General features: G+C 41.6%; 1 protein-coding gene across 1 annotated transcript in view; it reads right to left on the reverse strand.

Moving 5' to 3' along the window:
• Positions 1–3,907: 3,907 nt before the first annotated feature.
• LOC311035147 (uncharacterized protein) overlaps positions 3,908–27,500 on the reverse strand; it is a gene marked incomplete at its 3' end in the record, with an annotated part of 40,320 nt that continues 16,727 nt past the window's right edge. Inside the window, exons 7-13 of the mRNA XM_084043226.1 lie at positions 24,171–24,390; positions 23,388–23,438; positions 22,442–22,555; positions 22,236–22,295; positions 11,385–11,680; positions 4,651–5,451; positions 3,908–3,970 (exon numbers count right to left, since the gene is read on the reverse strand). Coding sequence (XP_083899352.1) covers positions 3,908–3,970; positions 4,651–5,451; positions 11,385–11,680; positions 22,236–22,295; positions 22,442–22,555; positions 23,388–23,438; positions 24,171–24,390 — 1,605 coding nt within the window. The remainder of the gene's footprint in view (positions 3,971–4,650; positions 5,452–11,384; positions 11,681–22,235; positions 22,296–22,441; positions 22,556–23,387; positions 23,439–24,170; positions 24,391–27,500) is intronic.

Raw genomic sequence — 27,500 nt, forward strand, 5'->3', positions numbered from 1 at the left:
TGTGTGTGTGTGTGTCTCTCTCTCTCTCTCTCTCTCTCTCTCTCTCTCTCAGAGAGAGAGAGAGAGAGACAGAGAGAGAGAGAGAGAGAAAGACAGATAGAGAAAGAGAGATAGAGAGAGAGAGAGAAACAAGGAGGCTATCTCTCTCTCTCTCTCTCACACACACACACACACACACACACACACACACACACACACACACACACACACACACACACACACACACACACACACACACACACACACACACACACACACACACACACACAGATGGAGGAGGAAACCATGCAAGGCACCAACCTGCTCATCAGGAGCAGTAAAGGGTTCAGCAGTTTGAACACTCAGGCTTTCACAGCATGTCTGGGCTTTTCTGTAAATTGGTCTCAAAACAGACCAAACTGATTTGGTCCCTGACGTCACGTCACGTCACGTCAGGGACCAATCCCTCCCGTTTTTCAGTTCCAACCAAAAAACAAACAAACATATATATATATATATATATATATATTTTTTTTTTCTTATAACGTTTGAGGGACATAAACAATATGATATTAAATATATATATATATATATTTATTTTTTTTAATTCATGGTGTAGATCCTATAAGTTTATTTCTTTTTTTTAAATGTCAACTTCCTGCTGATTTTACTATTTGAAGATCCGGATCCAGGTGATCCGTGGATCCAGTCCAGGTTTTCTTCATAAAAAATAGCTAAATCAACAGGAAGTTGACATTTGTATATATATATATAAAAATACAATAAACAGTAGTGGGTTTGGCGATGTTCTATATTGTCTGAATCAACTTTGTTTGTTTTTGTTTATGTGCTAAAAGAGTGACTTTGAGATCTGTTTCAGCGTACCATGTAAGTCAATGAGGAACATATTTAGAATTATCAATTTATAATCAATCAGTCGGTCATTGATAAAAGAAAGAGCTTCCTGAGGTCACATGATTCAAATGAAGTTTTTTATTTTATTTATTGAAAACATGAAACGTCCAAAGATACGATAACATAACATGTAAATATATAATAACATGTAAATATATACATTTATAATCATGTTAATATATAATAACATGTAAATATATACATTTATAATCATGTTAATATATGATAACATGTAAATATATACATTTATAATCATGTTAATATATAATAACATGTAAATATATACATTTATAAACATGTTAATATATAATAACATGTAAATATATACATTTATAAACATGTTAATATATGATAACATGTAAATATATACATTTATAATCATGTTAATATATAATAACATGTAAATATATACATTTATAATCATGTTAATATATGATAACATGTAAATATATACATTTATAATCATGTTAATATATAATAACATGTAAATATATACATTTATAATCATGTTAATATATGATAACATGTAAATATATACATTTATAATCATGTTAATATATGATAACATGTAAATATATACATTTATAATCATGTTAATATATAATAACATGTAAATATATACATTTATAAACATGTTAATATATAATAACATGTAAATATATACATTTATAATCATGTTAATATATGATAACATGTAAATATATACATTTATAATCATGTTAATATATGATAACATGTAAATATATACATTTATAATCATGTTAATATATAATAACATGTAAATATATACATTTATAATAGGGATGTCCGATATTATCGGCCTCCCGATATTATCGGCCGATATTAGCATAAAAATTTATATCGGGAAAATATCGGTATCGGTTTTTGAAAAAAAAAATGTTTTTTTTTTTTTTTGCTTTATAAATAAGTTACAGGAGTTCTTACTGTATATGGTGTGTGTGATATGAAATTTGAGCTTACCCTAATCACAATAATCCCCGCATATATCGGTATCGGTATCGGTAATTAAGAGTTGGACAATATCGGTATATCGGTTATCGGTAAAAAAGCCAATATCGGACAACCCTAATTTATAATCATGTTAATATATAATAACATGTAAATATATACATTTATAAACATGTTAATATATAATAACATGTAAATATATACATTTATAAACATGTTAATATATGATAACATGTAAATATATACATTTATAATCATGTTAATATATAATAACATGTAAATATATACATTTATAATCATGTTAATATATAATAACATGTAAATATATACATTAATAATCAGAACACGTAGTTTAATCACAAACTGTGTAAATGTGTCTCTGATGACATTTTAATATTTCTAATCAGATTTTTAACGTTTTAAAGGAAAGAACTTCATCCATTTTACAACCTTTATCTTCATATGATTGGTCCTCACTAATGCTCATTATGATATGACATCATTTCTGTTCTACTCACTCTGTGTTCTCATTGGTTCGGAAACCTGTTTAGGTCCCCCTCTAAAACGGTCTTTTCTCGGCTTTGCATTTCTCCGCCGTGGAACGCTGGTTAGCGACACTGTTTTGAAACTGCTACTGCTGCAAAATGGAATGTCGCCGATTGAAAATGTCTTCTCTGGGCCACTCACACACCTACCCTGTGTGTCTACAAACAGTTGAACACGCGATCAGAAGGGATTTAGCGAGGTCTGTGGCGACGTGGAAAAAGTAAGTGAGTTTTCCGTTTACATGGCGAAACATGGTGTTTTTACACTGGGCTGGAGGAGAGAGACTCCGCCCCGATCGGAATGTTTGTTGTCTGAGCAACGTGCACGACTCGCCTGTGTGTTTAGAAACGATTGCACTTGCGATCATATTGGAGGAAAAAAAATGGGATTTTTTTAAAGTCATAAAAAACGAAATCGCTGGCAGTGGGCAAACACAGCCAGAAATAAGAGATAGATATACAGTAACAACCCCCCCATGGGGAACAGACCAATAGCAGAGCCCCATGGGGAACAGACCAATAGCAGAGCCCACTGGTGGTGCTGGGGTGGTGGTGGGAGCAAACGCTGCATGACAACAACCCAGGGACACACAAAGCGGAAGGAACTCAGATTTAGGAGTTTAAATAACCCGCCCCCATTGGTCAGCTGACTGCTACGTCAGTGTATGACTTATGGGTCTGCATGACGCTGTACTTCCCTGTGCTTGCCTTTGCAAACTGTTAAGTATTCAATCAATCAATCAATCAAGTATTGGCATCAACATGTACTTAAAGTACCAAAAGTAAGAGTACTCAATATGCAGAATGTCCCATTTCACAGGTTTTCAAAAAATCTTTTGAAAATAGCAGATCTACAAGCTCACAATGTGTCGCATCACATCACATTGTGATGCGACACAACCCTAACCCTTTGCACCAGGGAGCGTTTTGGCTCGTTTTGGTTCACTCCGTCAGTGTTTAATTCGTCGACTAAAACTATGGCTAAAAATGCTGGTCGACTACCTTTTTACACTGACGAAAACTAAACTACATAAAAACGAAATAAAAATGACATAACAACGAAATAAAAACTAAATATAAACTAAGCTATGATGACAAAAACTAAGACTAAATATATTGACAATTTTGCCAACAAATAAAAACTAGACTAAAATGAGGGATTTAGTGGAGTAGAGATCCAGTAGAACTAAAAGACAAGTCATTTTATGTTTGTTTGCACTCGGGTGTTGCGCTCTGAAAATAGCAGATCTATGCTGCGACACGTTGTGAGCTTGTAGATCTGCTATTTTCAGCATGCAATCAAGTGTAAAATCAGCCATTACGACGCCATCAAGGCACCGCCGAAATACAGTTTAGTCGACTAAATAAACTGTAGATTTAGTCAAATATAATCTTATGATATTTAGTCGACTAAAACTAGACTAAAACTAAAACATTTCAGATGACTAGAATATGACTAAAACTTAATTCAAAAGACTATGACTAAAACTAAATCAAAATCAACACTGCACTGCGTTCACTTTGGTCACACCACAGCGATCACTGGCCGTTGCAGAGGTTCTCTAAATGATATGTTTAGGTTTAGTCACAAAGATACAATTTCAGGCACATTTGCGACCAAAACGGTCGCAATTTCAAGCCCTGCATTAAACAAGGGCTTTTTTTCTAGCACCAATAATAATGATTTAGATATTGTTTGAGGTGACCAAACATGCTTACCGGTGATGTCACTGGTAGGCAGGTTTCTGTCCGAAGCCCACCAATGAGAGACAGAGTGAGTAGACAGAAATGATGTCATATTATAATGAGCATTAGTGAGGACCGATTATATGAAGATAAGGTGGAAAATGGGTGGAATAGTCCTTTAATCTGATCAAACTTGAATGTTTTCAATCAGATTGTAATATTTCTAATCAGATTGAAGGGAAGGCGTTCATATTTACAAACATTTATTATGAACAGGAAAAAATAAAAAAAGGCCTAAATTCGGTCGTCCCGACTTCCTGGTTAGGCCACGCCTCCTCGCGCCTCAGAAGTGGGCGTGTCCGTAGTGCGGGATTGGCTGCTGCTCGATGGGCGGGCTCCACGTCAAGTGTCTGTTGATGGCCTCCGACAACTGTCCGTTAAACTGAAGCCCCACCCCCTGCCTGTCTGTCTGCTGCAGGACGCCCGTCTGTCTGTCTGGCTGCTGCTGCTGCTGCTGCTGCTGCATCCCCCCCGCCTGCCTGTCTGTCTGCCTGACCGTCTGTCTGTTGTGCAGGTACAGCCTGTCTGTCTGCCTGCTGAGCTGCAGGCCGCCCGTCTGTCTGTGCAGGACGTGCAGCTGTTCATCCGTCTGTCTGTCCACCTGTCTGTCTGACAGCGTCTGTAGCCTCTCCATCTGTCTGTCTGCGGGCAGACAGACGGGCAGCCCGTCTAGCATCATGGTGGGCTCCATGTGCGACATGATTGGCTGATCGGAGATGTACTTGTCTCTCTCCGCCGCCACCTGATTGGCCAGCTGCGTGAGTCCCTCGGCTCCGCCCCCTCTCTCCAACTGGGGGTTGCTGTTGGAGGAGGACGAGGCTCCGCCCCTAATGGCCCCGCCCCTCTCCATGTGCAGGTCGTTGTTGGCCCCGCCCCCCCTGATGGCTCCGCCCCTTTCCATAGTATGATGCTCGGAGGCTCCGCCTACCCTGATGGCCCCGCCCCTCTCTAATTGGTGGTCCGAAGCCCCGCCCAACCTGATGGCCCCACCCCTTTCCAAGTTGTGGTCGGAGGAGGAGGCCCCGCCTCCCCTGAAAGCTCCGCCCCTATCCAGATTGTGGTGTAGTTCGTTGGCCACGCCCCCCCTCGTAGCCGCCGCCCTGTTCCTCTTCCTCCCTCCTCCTCGCTCCGCCTCCTGGATGATGTCACAGGAGGAGGCCCCGCCCCCCCTCTCTGCCAGCAGGTCGGCGGCGGAGGCCCCGCCTCCTCCTGCCCCCGAAGCCACGCCTCCTCCGCCGGGGGTGTCGGCCTGGCAGTGAAACATCTGCTTCTTATGGCTCTCTATCTGGTTATGGACCTGAAATATATATAAAATATACATTAAATATACTTTAAAATATACTTTAAAATATATAACATCTGCTTCTTATGGCTCTCTATCTGGTTATGGACCTGAAATATATACACAATATACATTAAATATACTTTAAAATATACTTTAAAATATATAACATCTGCTTCTTATGGCTCTCTATCTGGTTATGGACCTGAAATATATACACAATATACATTAAATATACTTTAAAATATACTTTAAAATATATAACATCTGCTTCTTATGGCTCTCTATCTGGTTATGGACCTGAAATATATACACAATATACATTAAATATACTTTAAAATATATACAATATACATTAAATATACTTTAAAATATATACAATATACATTAAATATACTTTAAAATATACTTTAAAATATATAAAATATACTTTAAAATATATAAAATATACTTTAAATATAATAACATCTGCTTCTTATGGCTCTCTATCTGGTTATGGACCTGAAATATATATAAAATATACATTAAATATACTTTAAAATATATACAATATACATTAAATATACTTTAAAATATACTTTAAAATATACTTTAAAATATACTTTAAATATAATAACATCTGCTTCTTATGGCTCTCTATCTGGTTATGGACCTGAAATATATATAAAATATACATTAAATATACATTAAATATACTTTAAAATATATAAAATGTACTTTAAAATATATAAAATGTACTTTAAAATATATAAAATATACTTTAAAATATATAAAATATTCATTAAATATAATAACATCTGCTTCTTATGGCTCTCTATCTGGTTATGGACCTGAAATATATATAAAATATACACAATATACATTAAATATACATTTTATCCAAGCACCACCGAAGAAGAGAACACCCAGATATCACGTGATCAATTCATCTTACTGAACTGGGAGTCACACAAGATGTATGACTCCCAGACAAGCTACTGCTTCAATATGAAGCCATACTGTGGAACATATTCTTCTAGAAGACACCTTCCTGATCGATGGTTTGGAAGGGTTTGGGTACAGGCTCTATATGGACAATTATTACAACTCCGTAAAGATGTTTCACCTTCTTCTCCGTAAGAAAATACATGCCTGTGGTACCCTGAGAAAGAACAGAGGCGAACCAAAAGCCATTAGGGAGCAAACACATTCCAGCCTGAAAGCAGGCGAACGGAAGGTGCTCCACAATGGAGAAGTGATGGTGATGGCTTGGAGGGACAAGCGGATTGTTCGTATGCTCACCACTCTCCACAAGGACGAGATGGACACATGTTATGTGTGGCAGAAAGGCCATAAAGAAAAAGCGGGTCTGGAGAAGTGTCATACAGTACAACCAGCACATGAATGGCGTGGACAAACTTGACCAAAACACCAGCTACTATCAAGCTACTACCAGCTACCAGCTACTACAAGCAACACACACAACTAAGCTTGCACTTGAATTGTGGAAATGTGAAAAAGTTATATAAAATTCGTTATGAAGTGTTTAATTGATGGTTAATGTGATCTCAAGGCTGTACTCTCTGAGGTCGATGCTGTGTGCACAACAGCAGATTGCTGGTCAGCTGTGCATAAGTCATTTATAGGCATCACTATCCACTGGCTAAACAAAACTGATGTTTCTGAGACACTGCTGTGCTGGCATGCCGGCGGATTAAAGGAGCACATACACATGATGTATTAGCAAAAATCCACAACAAGGTTGTGTGTACAGTAACAGACAACGCTGCTAATGTTGTCAAGGCATTCAACTGTTTTGGGATGGATGTTGCTATTGATGCCGAAGAGCCAGAGGTCAACTTTGAGGAAAGTGAAGATGCCAATGAACCAGACTCTGCTGCCGCCCAGTGAGAGCTCAGATGAAGAGGACCAGATGGAGCCTGAGCCTCTCTCAGATCTGGACATCCCTCTCTCCCCCCTCACAGAAGGTGCATGGCTCACACCTTGAATCTAGTGGCCAAAGATACTGAAAAGGTAACTGAAAAACGCTACAAAGCAATGTCCAGGGCTGTTTCTGCAAAAGCATCTGCTCTGTGGAACGAGGTTAATCGGAGTCCAAAGGCGTGTGATACTGTGGTGGAAACGCTTGGGATTAGCTTTGTTGCCCCAAATGACACAAGATGGAACTCTGTGTTTCTTTCCATGGAGCGACTGTCTCGCATTGCAACTAAGGCTGCAACTAACGATTAATTCCATAATCGATTAATCGGGCGATTATTTAAACGATTAATCGGATTATTGCACTTATTAAGCAATTACCTTATCATTTTGATTTTAGGTTGTTTTAGGCATGTTCTATCTAACAATAAAGACAATACAGATGAATAATTAATTTAAAAGTACATGTTATACAATTTTGCTCAGCTGCTGATTAGGCTACTACCCATAAAATATATAAATACATATCAAAATAAATAAAAGCCACCTTATGGTAGCTTTTCTCTTCTTCTGACTGCTTGATTTGATTAAAAAACAACATATTTTAGGCTAAAGGGTAACAGTACAGTGCTATACAAATGCAAATGTTTCATTAAAAAAAAATGGGATACAGGATAGGTGGGCACTTAACGGTCAGTAAGTAATGTAAAGTATACTTGATGTGAACATGCATGGTACATCATTATCAGACTTAATGTTATCCTTCAACTTTTTGTTTATGCCCCAAAACGACTGGATAGTGTATATAGGTTTTGTATCAATTTGTAGTTTTGTAATATTAGACCTTTAAGCATATTCTAAGCATGTATACTTTACTTTACATTTTCTAATTTATTGATTTTTACATTTTGGATAAAATAGCCAATTTTACATTGAATTAATGATTATATTAATTATATTCCATTATCGATTAATCGATTATCGATTAATCGATTATCAAAATAGTTGGCAACTCATTTGATAATAGATTAATAATCGATTAATCGATTAGTTGTTTCAGCCTTAATTGCAACACTAACTACCAAGGCAGAAATGAATGTGGATGAGGTCACCTCTGCAAATTAATCTGAAGCCACTCCCCTACATGACGAGCTGATCCTGCACAATGTGAGTGATGAGTTTGGCTTTCGTCGACTCTCGCCAGATGAAGTCAACTTCATACACAAGTTTGTGGATGTGATGAGGCCTTTGGCACTTACACTAAACGTACTCCAAGCAGAGAAGAACATCTTTCTTGGGTACCTGGCTCCAACTATTGTGCAACTGCAAAATGTGATATGAACGACCTGTTGGATGAGAGCGTTAAACCCACTGCTGCAGAGGGTCTCATTACATGTCGTCCCCTCATAAAGAGCATCTTGCAGTCACTGAGCACAAGACTGGCAGGTCTTCTGGAGAAGAGGGAGCACATACTGTCCACCATGCTGGTGCCAAGATTCAAGCTAGACTGGGTCCAAGATGAGGAGAAACGTGTGCAGTACAGATTGATGCTTAAAAGAGAACTTCAAACCAACTCTGAACCGATGACTCAGATGTAAGAGACCCAAACCCAGTCCAGTGGTGAAAGTAATGAGAAAGATCCTGCATCTTCATTCTTCAGATTTAACAAAAACTGAACTGGACGCTTATTTGGATGCCCCGACCACAGATGGGTTTGATCAAAAGGCTGTTCATAAAACACAACACTGCCCTCAAGCGCTCCGGTAGAGAGGCTCTTCAGCATCGCTGGTCAAATATTCAGGTATGGATGAACTGTGATTATATTCCATAATTACTATGCTTTGGTAATAAGTACAGTAAATATCCAGCCTCAATCATAGTTCGATCTTGGTGATATTATTCTGAAGCTTATGCACTATGCAGCAAATATCAATTGTGGTTACTTTTCAATATAAAAAAAGATATCATTCCTTTAATACAGATTACTGTATACTGCCATTTCTGCCACAATAATCATGTTTAAATCTTCTCTTCTTCTTTCATCTCATTCAGGCCCAGGAGAAACCGGCTGAGAGATGCCAACTTTGAGAAGCAGCTGATCTTCAATGCCAACAAAAAGATTTGAAGGTATGTTATAGTTGTGACCTGTTTTTTGGGCTATAGAAGTACAATGTGTTGCCAATGGAGATGGTATATTGGTATGCAGAGGTGAGCTGCACAAAAATAACCCATGTCTTGTTTTTGTTTTTACAGAAAGCAAGAAACCGCAGTAAACGCCAGGGAGAGACCAGGGAGGCCAGGGAGAGACCAGGGAGAGACCAGGGAGGCCAGGAAGAGACCAGGGAGGCCAGGGAGAGACCAGGGAGAGACCAGGGAGAGACCAGGGAGAGACCAGGGAGAGACCAGGGAGAGACCAGGGAGAGGCCAGGGAGAGACCAGGGAGGCCAGGGAGAGACCAGGGAGGCCAGGGAGAGACCAGGGAGGCCAGGGAGAGACCAGGGAGAGACCAGGGAGGCCAGGGAGAGACCAGGGAGGCCAGGGAGAGACCAGGGAGGCCAGGGAGAGGCCAGGGAGAGACCAGGGAGGCCAGGGAGAGACCAGGGAGGCCAGGGAGAGACCAGGGAGGCCAGGGAGAGACCAGGGAGAGACCAGGGAGGCCAGGGAGAGACCAGGGAGGCCAGGGAGAGACCAGGGAGGCCAGGGAGAGACCAGGGAGAGACCAGGGAGGCCAGGGAGAGACCAGGGAGGCCAGGGAGAGACCAGGGAGAGACCAGGGAGGCCAGGGAGAGACCAGGGAGAGACCAGGGAGAGACCAGGGAGGCCAGGGAGAGACCAGGGAGACCAGGGAGAGACCAGGGAGAGACCAGGGAGAGACCAGGGAGGCCAGGGAGAGACCAGGGAGAGACCAGGGAGAGACCAGGGAGGCCAGGGAGAGACCAGGGAGAGACCAGGGAGACCAGGGAGAGACCAGGGAGAGACCAGGGAGAGACCAGGGAGGCCAGGGAGAGACCAGGGAGAGACCAGGGAGAGACCACTGTGACCACCAGTGACAGAGGACCTTCATTCAGATAAGACTTTTCCAGGCTGGACAGAAACACTGTCCTTGGCCCTGCACACTTTTGGACTCTTTTTTTTATTTTCACTAATTATTATTATTTTAGTTATGTGAACTGTAACCAGTGCTGACAGATCTTCACTCGCACTGGACAGAAAGTAATAGTAGCACTGTCCATGCATGGGCCTTGGACTCTGACTGACCCTTTAAGTTGCTTTTCTACCTCATTTTTTACCTTTTTTACCTCATTCATTTGGGCTGAATATTGCACAGAAGCTAGTAGAAGCTAGACCCAAGTTATAGAACTTATTTTTCTTTGGGCAAACAAGTCAGGAAAAAAAAAAGAATGTGACAGACTTAATGAAAAGATAAATAATGTTTAAATGTTTTGCACTTTGAATATTGAACTTTGAGGTACAACCTTAGTTTGTACAACCTTAGCCATTTTCTCTTTGTAGTTTTTCTCCTCGCTGATCACTGTTTAACATAAACCGCTCTAACTACAACATGGAGTCTCCGTTTGACACGCGGTCTGCACTGGTAGAAGCAGGGAGATCTCCGCCAACAAAACAAACAGTGACCAGCTCAATCTTAAGGATTTTAACAAGGTCTATGGCGACGTGAAAAAAACAAAAAAAACAACAATAAAACGTTGGCACTGGTGAGTACATTATGAGATTAACCTCTGGCATGGAATGTGTCATTTTTAGATTTGAGCTAAAAAGCATTATTTTACACTTTGGGCTATTCAAAAATAGCAGATCTACAAGCTCATAGCGCGGCACCGAGTGCCGCGCTATGAGCTTGTAGATCTGCTATTTTTGAAAAATCGTGAAAATGTGTGCAAATCTTTGAATATATATATTTTTAAAACGAACATTTTTAACTCAAATCTTTGCTTCTGGGGGGTCCCTGGAACAAAACATTTTGATGGGGGTCCGCGGCCAAATACATATAATTATAGTTATAGATATACCTGGTTCTTGATGTCCTTCCAGTGCCTGTTCTTCAGACATGGCTCCATGTCCAGGCATCTCATGCAGGCCTCCTTCCCTGGAACGTTGTGGATGAGAACGTAGAAACCCAGGTGTCTGAAGACGGCCTCCTTCTCCTCACCGCTCCATGGACGCCTACGCATCTTACTGGGGTTGGTGCTGTTGTTGTTCTTGGTAACGTTGTTGTTGTTGTTGTTGTTGTTGTTGGTAGAACCTCCAGAAGGGCCAACAGAACCTCCAACAGAACCTCCAACAGAACCTCCAGAAGTACTGGGACCTGAAACATGGAAACATAACGTTAATAAAGCCTCACAATAATTGTAACCACTTTAACCATATGTTAACCCCAGCATCCCTATTCTGAGGAGATCTTACGCCTTAGCTGATCTACAAGCTCACGTGTGAACTTGTAGATCGTCTATCTTTGGCAAAGAGGTTTGGTGTAGAGAGGCCAAGTACAGAGGCCATAGAACATATAATGTGTAAACAAACACCGAAGATAGTGTGACTAGTCTATGAATCTATCTATGAAACCTATGAGAACGTTTCATCTGCAACACAATGTTATGTAATGTGTGTGTGGCGGGGGGGGGGGGGGGGGGGGGGGGGGGGCACATATTGTCTTACATTTCCATCTGCCAGAGACACTGAACCTCAGAGAAACATTATTATTATTATTATTATTATGGTTCAGAATGGAGACACTGAACCACAGAGAAATATTATTATTATTATTATTATTATTATTATGGTTCAGAATGGAGACACTGAACCTCAGAGAAACATTATTATTATTATTATTATTATTATTATTATTATTATTATTATGGTTCAGAATGGAGACACTGAACCTCAGAGAAACATTATTATTATTATTATTATTATTATTATTATTATGGTTCATAATGGAGACACTGAACCTCAGAGAAACATTATTATTATTATTATTATTATGGTTCAGAATGGAGACACTGAACCTCAGAGAAACATTATTATTATTATTATTATTATTATTATTATTATTATTATTATTATTATGGTTCAGAATGGAGACACTGAACCTCAGAGAAACATTATTATTAATATTATTATGGTTCAGAATGGAGACACTGAACCTCAGAGAAACATTATTAATATTATTATTATTATTATTATTATTATTATTATGGTTCATAATGGAGACACTGAACCTCAGAGAAACATTCTGGATTCATTTATAATGTGTGCAGTGAGCACAGTGGGTTGAGGTGGCGTTTGTCTCCATCTACAGGAGGGATGAGGCGATGACGCCCACCAGTGTTGGGAAAGTTGACTTATTCATATGAACGATCATTCATTGAACGTGTTCAGGCACAACACTGACGCCCACACATAACACTGGTTTTAGTTCAATGCTTTATGACGTCTGAGACACTACTATATTGTATATATATATATGTATGTAGAGCCCTGCAAAATATAGGACATGAATATGTGGCATATACGTTTGTTATTGAATTTTCTTTCAGCAATGCAACGTTGTTTAACTGCAGCTTTTATTTTGCTAACATAACTTCCTGCCTACTGGTGCCTGTCTTTGTGCTAATGTGGTATCAGTGTGTGTGAGGGGGTTGGCATATTCTAAGCCAATAATATAACCTTTTGTTAACCCATTGAGACCTGAAGCCGATTCTACATGTCTCCTAAATCTCAACAGTATTCTGAAAAACCTATCTAACTATATAAATGGCGACCAACTTCCGCACCCTCGGTGTCCACACCCCACAGCTCTGTTATCGACTAAACAACGCACCGCCAGACCACATGTCGCCAACTGACTCGCCACGCCGGCCGCGCTGAATTTACGCCTCGCGTAGGGGACATCTCACTGCTCAATACACCTTTTCCACCGCGCAACATAATTAATTCTACTCACCAAATGTCGGACAAAACGGAAGGGGAGGCAGCTTCGTACCGTTTACCGTGCGCACGACCTCATCACCACAACAGCACGCAGCCGCTGCGGGGTTTTTTTCCTTTTTTTCCAAACTTTTTTTTTGGTCACCATTTTCTCCAGGCACCATTTCTGGTGTAACGTCGGGTGTTTCTTTTCACCAGCCAATCACCTTTCACGTTGCCACGTCCGTTGCCACGTCGCGCTGACGTACGCTAAACAAGCGCTGCCGTGCGCACAATGCAAACGAGCCCAAAGGCGCGCAAAAATCAGCCGACCATTGCTTAGACACAAAGTCAGACCTGGCAACGCAGCCTACGCCAATCATGTGTGAGAGATCTACAAGCTATGGGGCAGAGACGCCACCGTATCTTAGCAACAACTACAGCGCTCACTCTCATTGGTCGTGTCACGCTAAGAGCAGTCTCCAGACAATGGCATCGCAGACAGCTTGCTGTTACTGCTGTAGCCATCACACGCAGTTGCAGCACGACGGACAGGGCGCTGTGATAGCTGCCATGTCGCTAACGCTAACCTGGTTGTCATGCCTGCAGCGGCTGTGCAATCACTTTGTCAACAATGCACGTTCGTGTGGTGAATGTCTATATTGCTGCTCAGTTCGTCCATTGTAGATGGTGTATGTTTGTGTGTGTCTTCTGAAGAACTATGTAGCTCCACAGCAACTACAGTAACTAACGTAATGGCAGGACCGCCCCCTGCAACGCGTGTTAGGCTGCATTATGGTCATGTAGTAATTTCTGATAATTTCGCTCCGATTACAGCAGTGTTTATCAACCCTTTCACGCCGCCCCCCCCCCCCCCCCCAAATACACGTACTTGATCTGGGACCCCCCCATTCTGTTTGACTCCGTTCCACAAGTAAATATTGTGAAAATAGCCGATCTACAAGCTCAAAACGCCTCACGTTCAGAGGCTTTGTAAGCTTGGAGATCGGCTACTTTCTACATGATTGCCTCTTTCTTACATTCTTTGCCAATGTGGCCCATGTTTTCATAGCATAGTTTATTGACTACTTCTGTTGCAGAAATGGCCATTTCCTTTACTTTCGGTTTTTTATTGTCTCCGCCAGGCCGAAAGGCATGGCGCAAGACTATGTTTCACCCCCTGTCCGTCCATCTGTGATAGCTAATCTCTCACATCGTTGACTTCATCGCAGCAAAATAACAGCCCGATGTGGAGAGTCAGTGAGAGCTGGATAAACGACGTCAAATGTGTCAAAAGGAGTCTGTACGGCTGTCGATAAATGAACACATGACGTCGGTGGGAGAGCAGATATTGTGTCTTTTGGACAAACAGCAGCGTGGTGCTGATGTTTGTTGTGTGAAGCAGCTTAATGTCAGAGTGTTTGTGTTAGAGCGCCTCAGTGCGGCTGCAGAGTTCATGTGCAACCTCTTCCAGAGAGACACAGAGACACTAGAAACTCTGCTGGGGAAAAAAAAAACTGCTGGGCATTGACTTTCCTATGGACATTGATCTACACACTGCAGGTATATCTGCTACACACACAACATCAAACTACACACTGCAGGTATGATGCAGCGTTTGCATTACAGCCAGCATGCCAGCGTAGTTCCCATATGGTTTCAAGGTGGGCTAAACCATATGGACCCCATGTCAGCAATGTCAGCGGCATCCACTTCAGTCCCAACTGCGATGCCCATGCAGGCTATAACTAGCTTCTACCTGGCCCTTAGGTGGGCCCCAACTAGCCATGTTTATGTGGGACCAAGGCGGGTCCTAACTGGGTTTGCCCATGCAGGCTTTAACTGGGTTCTACCTGGGCCCTAGGTGTACCCTAACCAACCACAGTGCAGTGCCCATCGCTCCAATTGTTGTGACGTCAGGGCTCTCAATACTGCACATTGGTGGAGGAGGAGGGGCCGCAGGGCGACCGCACACATCGCTGAACCAATGGTAGCCCACGGATGTTTCCTCTGTGGATTTACAATCTGCCCCTCTATGCCACATGTCATCCGCACTACAGGGTCTTCACTGACCGAGCCACGGCCCCACTGACCCTCATGACGCTACGCCACTTCAACGTGCGGCAGCATGCGCTGGGTTGCCAGGTTTGCACAGCCTGCGCCAGAAACAAGCAACCACCTTCATGAAAAAAAAAAAAACACCGAAATGGTCCGCAATGTTCCAGGGGTGTCCCCGCGCGTCCCAACACTCCACAGGGGGTCAGTGGACCATCAGGGGGTCCGCGGACCCCCTGTGGACCCCCTGAAACATAAGAAATATTATTTCTTCAAATTTTTTCCTTTTTCAAAAAAACTTTTCCACAGTTTCACTCCGGCGATTTGGGTCCCCCAATATACACACGGCTGGGCCCCGTGCGCGGCTGGGGTTGAGGGGGGCGTAGCCCCCCGAAACTCTAGTGTTTCTATATCAGTGGTGCTCAATCTTTTTCATGTCAAGGACCCCCACAATGATATGTTTTTGGCCGCGGACCCCCATCAAAATATTTTGTTCCAGGGACCCCCAGAAGCAAAGATTTGAGTTAAAAATGTTCGCTTTAAAAATATATATATTCAGAAGATTTGCGCACATTTTCACGATTTTTCAAAAATAGCAGATCTACAAGCTCATAGCGCGGCACTCGGTGCCGCGCTATGAGCTTGTAGATCTGCTATTTTTGAATAGCCCAAAGTGTAAAATAATGCTTTTTATCTCAAATCTAAAAATGACACAGTTCCAGGTCTTAATGGGTTAAAAAATACTTCCTTGTTTTTGGAACGTGCCAAAGAAGAGATTTGTTGATATCCTGATTGTGGTTTGGAGGGAAAGAGACACTTTCTTTAAGAGAACGAGGTTATATAGACTGAAAGACATTCACAGTATTGGCACAAGTATTCTCTGTCTTATTTTGTTTTGTTTGTAAGTCTAGTGTCTGTATCACTTCAGTCTTGTCTCGGAAGAACCGACGGGTCGGGTGTTTTGTTTACAAGCTTGTTTTTCGGAGACGTTAACGTTAAACGTCTGCTGGACCTGCTGTGAGGACAGGAACACCGCGGACCGTGGCTTAACCAGGAGAACCGGTGGAGAAGAGGAGTCGCCGACGGGTCGCGCCTCAACGCTGCCGCGGAGACGGGACGTGCGCCGTGGTGGAATATCTTCTGTGGAATATATCCTGTGGAATATACCCTGTGGAATATACCCTGTGGAATATATCCTGTGGAATATACCCTGTGGAATATATCCTGTGGAATATATCCTGTGGAATATACCGTGTTGCTCATTCATTCAAGCCTGTGGAGCCCTCGTGAACTTGGCCGTGACTCGCGCGGAGCCGTGAGTAAATGGAGGATATCTGACTCTGACTGAACGTGTTGCTAAGGAGTTTTTTTTGTATTTTCTGATCTTCTTTTATTAGGTGAATAAGCCAGTTCAACACCAACAACTGAGAACACAGGATCCTGTTTTATTATAGGAGACTTGTGGCCCTTTTATAGTGAGATAAAGGGTTATATGTATATAGATAATTAATACTATATGTATATGTATATAGATAATTAATACTATATGTATCCTCCTATAATTTGAGAAACCTCTGTCTGTCTGTTTGTTTGTTTGTAGTGCGTGGTGAGACCAAAACTGTCTGCCCGGTTCTCCTCAGTGGCTGGAGCAATTGATCTGAATTTGCACACAGCCATTGACCATTACCATGTGTTACACACACACACACACACACACACACACACACACACACACACACACACACACACACACACACACACACACACACACACACACACACACACACACACACACACACACACACACACACACACACACACACACACACACACACCAGGGATTCCGTTAGCCGGTATTTACCGGCCATTGACCGGTAAAATGTTTAATTGGCCGGTAATTATAAACCCCACCGGCCACCGGGGCCGGTTGGGGAAATGCTGTTATTTTATCATTTAAGCCTATTATTAATATTATTATTTGCATAAAGTAGTTGGCCACAACCATTAAAATCATAATCATTTAAAGTTTTTTATCATGATCTGACTGTGTGGTTTAATTCCCGACAGCCTGCTCTGCTGCTGCTGTGCGCTGCAGTTATAGAATAGCCTATTCGTTGGACGATGGTGTCACGCGTTGAAAATATCAGAGCTACAAGCTCACAGCACGTTGCAACGCGCTGCGTCGTTTTTTGATACGCCACAACACAGCTGAGAGACACAGCTGTGTCTCCTCCTAATCAGCGCTGACTGAGTGGTTGAGGTTCGCTCGGGTGTTGATAAACAGAACCGGGATTTTCCGAGGTGAATCTGAACCAAGCCGGACCCAATTGTCGATAAAGGGACCCGAACACGTGTGGGTCGATATGTATTAATTTGTTTATACTGTGCAACGGTGTCGCACATGGAAAGGCTCGCGCCGTAACCCTCGCCCCCCTTTTTCAGACGGACCAGCGGTTCTTGTATTCTTGTATTTGTTTTACTGAGGATAAGGGTAGAAATAGGTTTAGGATTAGGTATAGTTTTACTGAGGTTAAGATTAGGACTAAGGTTAGGGTTAGGCATATAGTTTACTGATATGTTTAGGAACACCAGGTGAATACCGCCGGATTTTCCCCGGGGCGACTCTTGGGGCGAGCGGGCGTTTTGGTATTCGTCACGCAGCAGTTCACTCATGCGGTCATGCCCACTTTATTCATTTCATTTTTGGCAAGTGACATCTCTGCATGATATAGTAGATCATATCATTTAGTTATCTATAAAAACATCTCTACATGATATAGTAGATCATATCATTTAGTTATCTATAAAAACATCTCTACATGATATAGTAGATCATATCATTTAGTTATCTATAAAAACATCTCTACATGATTTAGTAGATCATATCATTTAGTTATCTATAAAAACATCTCTACATGATATAGTAGATCATATCATTTAGTTATCTATAAAAACATCTCTACATGATATAGTAGATCATATCATTTAGTTATCTATAAAAACATCTCTACATGATATAGTAGATCATATCATTTAGTTATCTATAAAAACATCTCTACATGATATAGTAGATCATATCATTTAGTTATCTATAAAAACATCTCTGCATGATATAGTAGATCATATCATTTAGTTATCTATAAAAACATCTCTACATGATATAGTAGATCATATCATTTAGTTATCTATAAAAACATCTCTACATGATATAGTAGATCATATCATTTAGTTATCTATAAAAACATCTCTTACATGATATAGTAGATCATATCATTTAGTTATCTATAAAAACATCTCTACATGATATAGTAGATCATATCATTTAGTTATCTATAAAAACATCTCTGCATGATATACAGATGTGCCACTTCAAAACTTCACACGTTACTGTTCTTTCCCTGATAGTGCCCTGAAAATATATTGTTTTCCTCCCTTTTCTGCCCTTAAAATGCACTGTTTTGCCCCTGAAAAGAAGTTGTCACTACACACCCCCGTTTTTCCCTTCAACAGACATCCATATACATGAGAACAAAAGAATGTGTGTTTAAGAAGGTGTCAGACTCATTATGAGGCGAAAGGTGATTTGACCAGTTGCTCAAATTAATTAGCATCATAAAAGCAGTGATCATCAAAATAATTCAGCATTTTAAATGCCCTTCTTTGTCCCTCTTATTGCCCTGGGAATCCCCTGAAAATTTACTGTCTTGGCGATGGCAGGACATGTGAAGTTTTGAAGTGGCACATCTGTAGTAGATCATATCATTTAGTTATCTTTCCACTCAAACAGAGAGCGTCTCCTTCCCAAACCCCAATGGTTCTAATCAGCCCCCCGCCCACAGGAGTGGCCCAATTCACTCACAACTTGCTACAAAAATCGCTCATGAAAAACTATATAATCTCCTACATTCCATTTTCCACCTTCACATCTGTCTCCTTCTCTAATAATCAAAAAGTGCTATATATTTCATCTCGCACTTTACTTCCGGATGGTTCGTTTTGCACCTTTTTTTGCCACATCGGTCACGGGAAAGAAATAAGCGCTGCCGTGGTCTATGGAAACGAGCCCAAAAGTGCACCCAAATAAGCCCAAAATCGCTTATATAAACAGTCAGACCTGGCAACGCAGCCTACGCCAATCATGTGTGAGAGATCTACAAGCTATGGGGCAGTGACGCCACCGTATCTTAGCAACAACGACAGCGCTCACTCTCATTGGTCGTGTCATGCCAGGAGCAGTCTCCAGACAATGGCATCGCAGAGAGCTTGCTGTAGCCATCACATTCAGTCGCAGCAACGACGGACAGGGAGCTGTGATAGTGGCATGTAGCTAACGCTAACGTCGTTGTCATGCCTGCAGCGGCTGTGCAATCACTTTGTCAACAATGCACGTTCGTGTGGTGAATGTCAATATTGCTGCTCAGTTAGTCCATTGTAGATGGTGTATGTTTGTGTGTGTCTTCTGGAGAACTATGTAGCTCCACAGCAACTACAGTAACTAACGTAATGGCAGGACCGCCCCGTGCAACGCATGTTAGGCTGCATTATGGTCATGTAGTAATTTCAGATAATTTCGCTCCAATTACAGCAGTGCTTATCAACCCTTTCAGGCCGCCCCCCCCCCCAATAAACGTAATTGATCTGGCCACCCCCCCATTTTGTTTGACTCCATTCCACAAGTAAATATTGTGCAAATAGCAGATCTACAAGCTCGAAACGCCTCACGTTGAGAGGCTTTGTAAGCTTGTAGATCGGCTATTTTCTACATGATTACCTCTTTCTTAGATTATTTGACAATGTGGCCAATGTTTTTATGGTATAGTTTGTTGACTACTTCTGTTGCAGAAATGGTAATTTCCTTTACTTTCGTTTTTTTATTGTCTCCGCCAGGCCGAAAGGCATGGCGCAAGACCTGTCCGTCCGTCTGTGATAGCTAATCTCTCACATCGTTGACTTGATCGCAGCGAAACTGTGCACACACACTCCCTGGATGCCAATTCAGAACCTCTGCCCTATTTCTTTCACATGGCCCTGTTACAGTGCCACCAGGAGGCCGCTTTTTCCTAAACACCTTTTCTCACAGTACTCCTACATATTTTGCCCAAACATCACGCAAATCGGTACACAGTATCTCCACAGTCATTAAAAAAAAAGCCCTTTCAGATTTTTCATATTCCATCCTGATTGGCTAAAATGGCTTCCAAAGTCTGCAGGACTGCTCCGTTTGGACCAAAATGCCTCACATTATGAACACAGCATGCACTTTCCGTGCAACTTTGCACCCACATTCCCACTATGCCGAGGAAGAAATTCCACTTGAGATTTCTCTAATCAGCCTCATGGTGGCGCTATAACAGCCCGATGTGGAGAGTCAGTGAGAGCTGGATAAACGAGGTAAAATGTGTCAAAAGGAGTCTGGACGGCTGTCGATAAATGAACACATGACGTCGGTGGGAGAGGAGATATTGTGTCTTTTGGACAAACAGCAGCGTGGTGCTGATGTTTGTTGTGTGAAGCAGCTTAATGTCAGAGTGTTTGTGTTGGAGCGTCTCAGTGCGGCTGCAGAGTTCATGTGCAACCTCTTCCAGAGAGAGACAGAGACACTAGAAACTCTGCTGGAGAAAAAAAAAACACTGCTGGGCATTGACTTTCATATGGACATTGATCTACACACTGCAGGTATATCTGCTACACACACAACATCAAACTACACACTACAGGTATGATGCAGCGTTTGCATTCCAGCCTGCATGCCAGCGTAGTTCCCATATGGTTTCAAGGTGGGCTAAACCATATGGACCCCATGTCAGCAATGTCAGCGGCATCCACTTCAGTCCCAACTGCGATGCCCATGCAGGCTATAAGTAGCTTCTACCTGGCCCTTAGGTGGGCCCCAACTAGCCATGTTTATGTGGGACCAAGGCGGGTCCTAACTGGGTTTGCCCATGCAGGCTTTAACTGGGTTCTACCTGGGCCCTAGGTGTACCCTAACCAACCAGAGTGCAGTGCCCATCGCTCCAATTGTTGTGACGTCAGGGCTCTCAATACTGCACATTGGTGGAGGAGGAGGGGCCGCAGGGCGACCGCACACATCGCTGAACCAATGGTAGCCCACGGATGTTTCCTCTGGGGATTTACAATCTGCCCCTCTATGCCACATATCATCCGCACTACAGGGTCTTCACTGACCGAGCCACGGCCCCACTGGCCCTCAGGACGCTACGCCACTTATATGAGCTGCCAAGTGGCCGCGGGCGCTACGTGGGCGTGGCCGCGGGCTAGACGCGAGCCCCCGCGTAGCGGGGGCGAGCTTCTAGTCTATACAAACAGGAACAGATTGTATCTGTGATGAAGTGGAAAGAAGCTCAGCTCTAACGTAAAGAGGTGTAATGATCATTTAGGTTCATGTATGCAGTGCACACATGCATGTGACGTTAATTATAATATACGGCCGATACATGTATTCTTTGGCCGGTAAAATATAATCCTGCCGGCCATGGTGGCCGGCCCAAAAAACCCTGACACACACACACACACACACATTACCATGTGTTACACACACACACACACACACACACAACCATGTGCACGGGACAGCGAAGCCCGTTTTTCTATTTCCCCAAATGTCAGCCGTTTATTAGCGTTTTTGTGTTCACTGGCTCCCGGGTTGCCAGATCATGTGCGCATATCCCCCCACGGGTATGGACTAGTATAGATAATTCAAGGTGTATGGCTGTTCTCTCGCCTGGTGGGCATTATGGTCACTCGCGGCCCGGGGGTCCAGGAGCGGACGCTAATTCCCGGGAGACTCCGGGAGAGAGGTGGGAGGTCTGCATGAGTGTGATTGGATAACAGACGTACCATGTGACAGACGGTGTAATGTGATTGGATAACAGACGTACCATGTGACAGACGAGGTGTGAAGTCAGTGGTTTTCTCCAGGACGTGGCCAGAGAATGGAACTGAAACCATAAAACAATATATTAATAATAATAATAATAATGTATTAAACTATTTACTATAAATATTATTATTGTTACATTTCATATGATAAAAAACATAAACAAAAATACACGTCAGGTGTGTGTGAAAGGTCAAAGGGTCTTACGGTGGCTCAGTTTGAACTTTGACCCCAGGCCGGGCTTGGCCTTCACTCTGAACAGCTCGCTTCCTGATTGGACGCCGCCGGGCCTCTTCCACTTGGCCCCGCCCACAACAGGAACTAGGAAAGGAAACGAGGAAACAAGGAAAAGGTCACAAGGAGAGGTCACTGGTGATAGACTGATCATTACATTACATTACATTACATGACATTACATTACAGTCATTTAGCAGACATTACATTACATTATTACATTACATTACATTACATTTAGCAGACATTACATTACATTATTACATTACATTACATTACATTACATTACATTACATTACATTACATTACATTACATTACATTACATTCATTTAGCAGACACTTTTATCCAAAGAGACTTACAATAAGGTCATTCAACATAGGTAGGGAACTAAACTATTAATCACCAGAAGTCTGAAGTGCATTCTCTTCTAAAACAAGTAACTAAGAGCATACCTAGTGCTAAAGTAAAAGTGTAATATATCAGATACCTACTGTCTTAAACACATGAGATAAAGTAGGAAAATCAAATGAACAAGAGATAAAACAAATAAGTGTTTCAAATAAACAAGATCCAATAAAACAATACAACAAGAGTTTTATTGTTAACAACAAGTAGGCAAGGCGAAGAGGAGGAACCTCTGTACTGGTTCACTGAGATCTTAATTAAATACTAGATCTACAAGCTCGTCTGTCGGCCTGCCTGCCTGTATGTCTTCCCTCCTGTCTGTCTGTCTGTCTGTCTTCCCTCCTGTCTGTCTGTCTGTCTGTCTGTCTGTCTGTCTGTCTCTAACTCGTAGGGTAGTCACCATCATAAATGTTGTAATAATAGCGCTTAACGATGTCATTGTGTTTTCTTTGTGTTTAACATTATGCATTATCTTATTTTAGGTCAAATTAAATAACTGTGTCGTCTCCCACCTTTGTCCTGATTGTGAGCTTCATGAGCGTCCTGATGGTGTGTCTCTGTCCCTGAAACCACAACACATGACGTTATTAACTCATCATGTATCTCTCTACAGTCTACAGTCTAACTCACTGGTTATTAACATACTTAAAGATATGTAAATATGTAAATAACTGGTTATTAACATACTTAATGATATGTAAATATGTAAATAACTGGGTATTAACATACTTAATGATATGTAAATATGTAAATAACTGGTTATTAACATACTTAATGATATGTAAATATGTAAATAACTGGTTATTAACAGGATAGAGTTTATGTGAAGAGGAAAACTAGAGAATATATATATTTAGACAATATTCCATCACAGAACTAACTCACTAATAATTCTAATTCACTAATAACTCACTAACTCACTAATAATAACTAATCTAACTCACTGCTTATTAACATACTTGATGATATGTAAATATGTAAATAACTTAACAGTATGTAAATATGTTACTCCCCTACCTAACTCACTGGTTATTAAGTTATTAACGGGATAGAGTTTATGTGAAGAGGAAAACTAAACAGAATATCCGTTTCCATCACAGACAGATTAAACATAACTTTATACTTCATACGTTTAACCACTTCAACCCCAGCATCACAGGAACATTCAGCACACATAGCAGATCTACAAGCTCACAACGTGTGATGTGTCTGTGTGTGTTCTACCTGTCTGTCCATCCTACCTGTCTGTCTGTCCATCCTACCTGTCTGTCTGTCTACCTGTCTGTGTGTCCTACCTGTCTGTCTGTCCCACACAGAGGTGAGTCTCTCAGAGAACTCGGTAACCATGGCAGCGTTGGCCCAGTCTCCAGACGCCATCTTGTCTGTGACGGTGATGTCACACACCGCTCTGAGGACGGCCAATAGCCTGCGGGGTCGCGACCCCAGAGCCTGGCGCGCTGCGTTGACGGCGAGCTCCACCCGGTCTGGTTCTAACAGATCTGACAACGAACGCACCTAGAGAGAGAGACAGGTTATTATCTGTCTGTCTGTCTGTCTGGTTCTAACAGATCTGACAACGAACGCACCTAGAGAGAGAGACAGGTTATTATCTGTCTGTCTGTCTGTCTGTCTGTCTGTCTGTCTGTCTGGTTCTAACAGATCTGACAACGAACGCACCTAGAGAGAGAGACAGGTTATTATCTGTCTGTCTGTCTGTCTGTCTGTCTGGTTCTAACAGATCTGACAAAGAACGCACCTAGAGAGAGAGACAGGTTATGTTAGGTTAGGATTTAGAAAACATTTATAGATATATGTGTATTTGGCCGCGGACCCCCTTCTGACAACGTTTAGTTCCATTGATTAATTGTGATTAGAAGATGATGTCATAGTTGATCATATTAGGGATGGCCAACCGGTAACCGTTAACCGTTAAGAAATTGGCAACCGGTTATTTAACACTAACGGCAAACCGTTTTAAACATTTTATTTTGAAGGGCCAAGTCTACACCCGCAACCACATACTAACGCTAGTAAACACAAGATGAAGAGTACGAGGAGTGGAATCTAAACAGAGTATGCCCTTGAGCCTTTTTTTTTTTTTTATAAAAAAAAGTTAACATTTTTTTTTAACAATTTTAACATAAAAAAAAACAAATAATTTCCCTTATTAACCGCAATATAACCGAACAATTTCTTTGTATTTAAGTTTTAGGTAAAACATGCATTATATTAGCCTATCTGCCGCCGTGCACAGACGTTTTTAACCGAAAAAAACCCTATTAATTTCCATTATTAACCGAGATTTAACCGTAAAACTTTCGCGCGGGGCGGGGGGGCCTTTTGCGTGTCTCGGCCCAGGGGCCCGTTTCTTCCTAATCCGCCTATGGTCTTGGGGACTCCACCGTATCGACGGTGCGACGCGTTGTGAGCTTGTAGATTGGCTATTTTCAGAGCGCAACACCCGAGCACAACCACACATTAAAAAAAAGCGTCTGCATGTGTTCACGACAACGCAGCAAACGCTGTGGCTGCTAATCGCCCCGAACGGGTGAACTGCGACTCAGTTCCGTGTTTTGTACATACACTGCAATTGTCAATCAGCGGAGGATTTAGAACCGAAACGGACCCGTGGATAATTGGACCGGTCCGAACGGAACCGAGAAAATATTCTAAATGACTGGACCCGGTCCGAAACGGACCGTGCTAGGTGGACCCGGCCCGAAACGGGACCGAGGCAAACTGGACCCGTTCCAAAGCGAACCGAAGGATAATTCAAATGTATTCGACCCGGTCTGACCGGGTCTCTAGACCTGTACTGGACCCAGAGCTCATTTACAGCAAACATCACCGTGGTACGACACACTCGCCCCCATTTTCTTGTATTTTTTTTACTGAGGATAAGGTTAGAAATACGTTTAGGTTTAGGCATAGTTTTACTGAGGTTAAGTTTAGGATTAAGGTTAGGTTTAGGCATAGTTTTACTGAGGTTAAGTTTAGGAATAAGGTTAGATTTTGGCACCGTTTTAACGAGGTTACGTTTAGGATTAAGGTTAGGTTTAGGGTTAGTTTACTGAGGTTACGTTTAGGATTAAGGTTAGGTTTAGGCATAGTTTACTGAGGTTAAGGTTAGGAATAAGGTTAGGTTTAGACATAGTTTACTGAGGTTAAGGTTAGGAATAAGGTTAGGTTTAGACATAGTTTACTGAGGTTACGTTTAGGATTAAGGTTAGGTTTAGGCAGAGTTTACTGAGGTTACGTTTAGGATTAAGGTTAGGTTTAGGGTTAGTTTACTGAGGTTACGTTTAGGAATAAGGTTAGGTTTAGGCAGAGTTTACTGAGGTTACGGGGCGACTGTGTTTTGGGGCGACTGCAGTGTGGTGCGTGTGAGATTGTCTGCGTTTCAATGGGCTGTTAACATTAAACTATGAGAGAACAGGCCTATGGATTTGGGAGCGTAATGACAACACATTGGTCTCATTTTAAAACCGAAGGTTAAAGAGATTAATATAATAATAATAATACAAAGCTGGTCGTTGTGTCCACACGGGTCCATCCATTTGAAATGGATCCGACCCGTGCCAGAGGGACATGTCCATATTTTGGGTCTTGGGTTCCGGGTGGACCCGTGCTACCCTCTAATGCAAGGTACATTATTTGTAATGTGTAAATAGCACCTTATATTATGCGGGGGAATATTTTTTAATTTTTGTATTGGTAAATAGCGCTATTTTTTTAACACATTTCCTTAACGGTTAACCCATTGAGACCTGAAGTCGATTCTACATGTCTCCTAAATCTCAACTTTTCTGAAAAACGTATGTTTCTATATCAGTGGTGCTAAATCTTTTTCATGTCAAGGACCCCCAAAATTAGGGTTGTCCGATATTGGCTTTTTTACCGATAACCGATATACCGATATTGTCCAACTCTTAATTACCGATACCGATATCAACCGATACCGATATATGCGGGGATTATTGTGATTAGGGTAAGCTCAAATTTCATATCACACACACCATATACAGTAAGAACTCCTGTAACTTATTTAAAAAGCAAAAAAAAAAAAAAAAAAAAAAAAAAAAAAAATTTTTCTTCAAAAACCGATACCGATATTTTCCCGATATCAATTTTTATGCTAATATCGGCCGATAATATCGGGAGGCCGATAATATCGGACATCCCTACCCAAAATGATATGTATTTGGCCGCGGACCCCCATCAAAATATGTTGTTCCAGGGACCGCCCCAGAAGCAAAGATTTGAGTTAAAAATGTTCGCTTTAAAAATATATATATTCAAAGATTTGCACACATTTTCACGATTTTTCAAAAATAGCAGATCTACAAGCTCATAGCGCGGCACTCGGTGCCGCGCTATGAGCTTGTATATCTGCTATTTTTGAATAGCCCAAAGTGTAAAATAATGCTTTTTAGCTCAAATCTAAAAATGACACAGTTCCAGGTCTTAATGGGTTAATGATCAATGAATGGGTCTAAGGCCTAACGGTAACCGGTTAATAAAATGTCTCCATTTGGCCCAAACCTAACCCTAGATCATATCATTATTTTATGGCTATTTCACATCATTATGTATTTTATTATAATATAATCGATGATTTGATTGGA

Source organism: Gymnoscopelus microlampas (assembly GCF_963454915.1).
Source record: "Gymnoscopelus microlampas genome assembly, chromosome: 19".
In the NCBI taxonomy this organism is placed as follows: domain Eukaryota; kingdom Metazoa; phylum Chordata; class Actinopteri; order Myctophiformes; family Myctophidae; genus Gymnoscopelus; species Gymnoscopelus microlampas.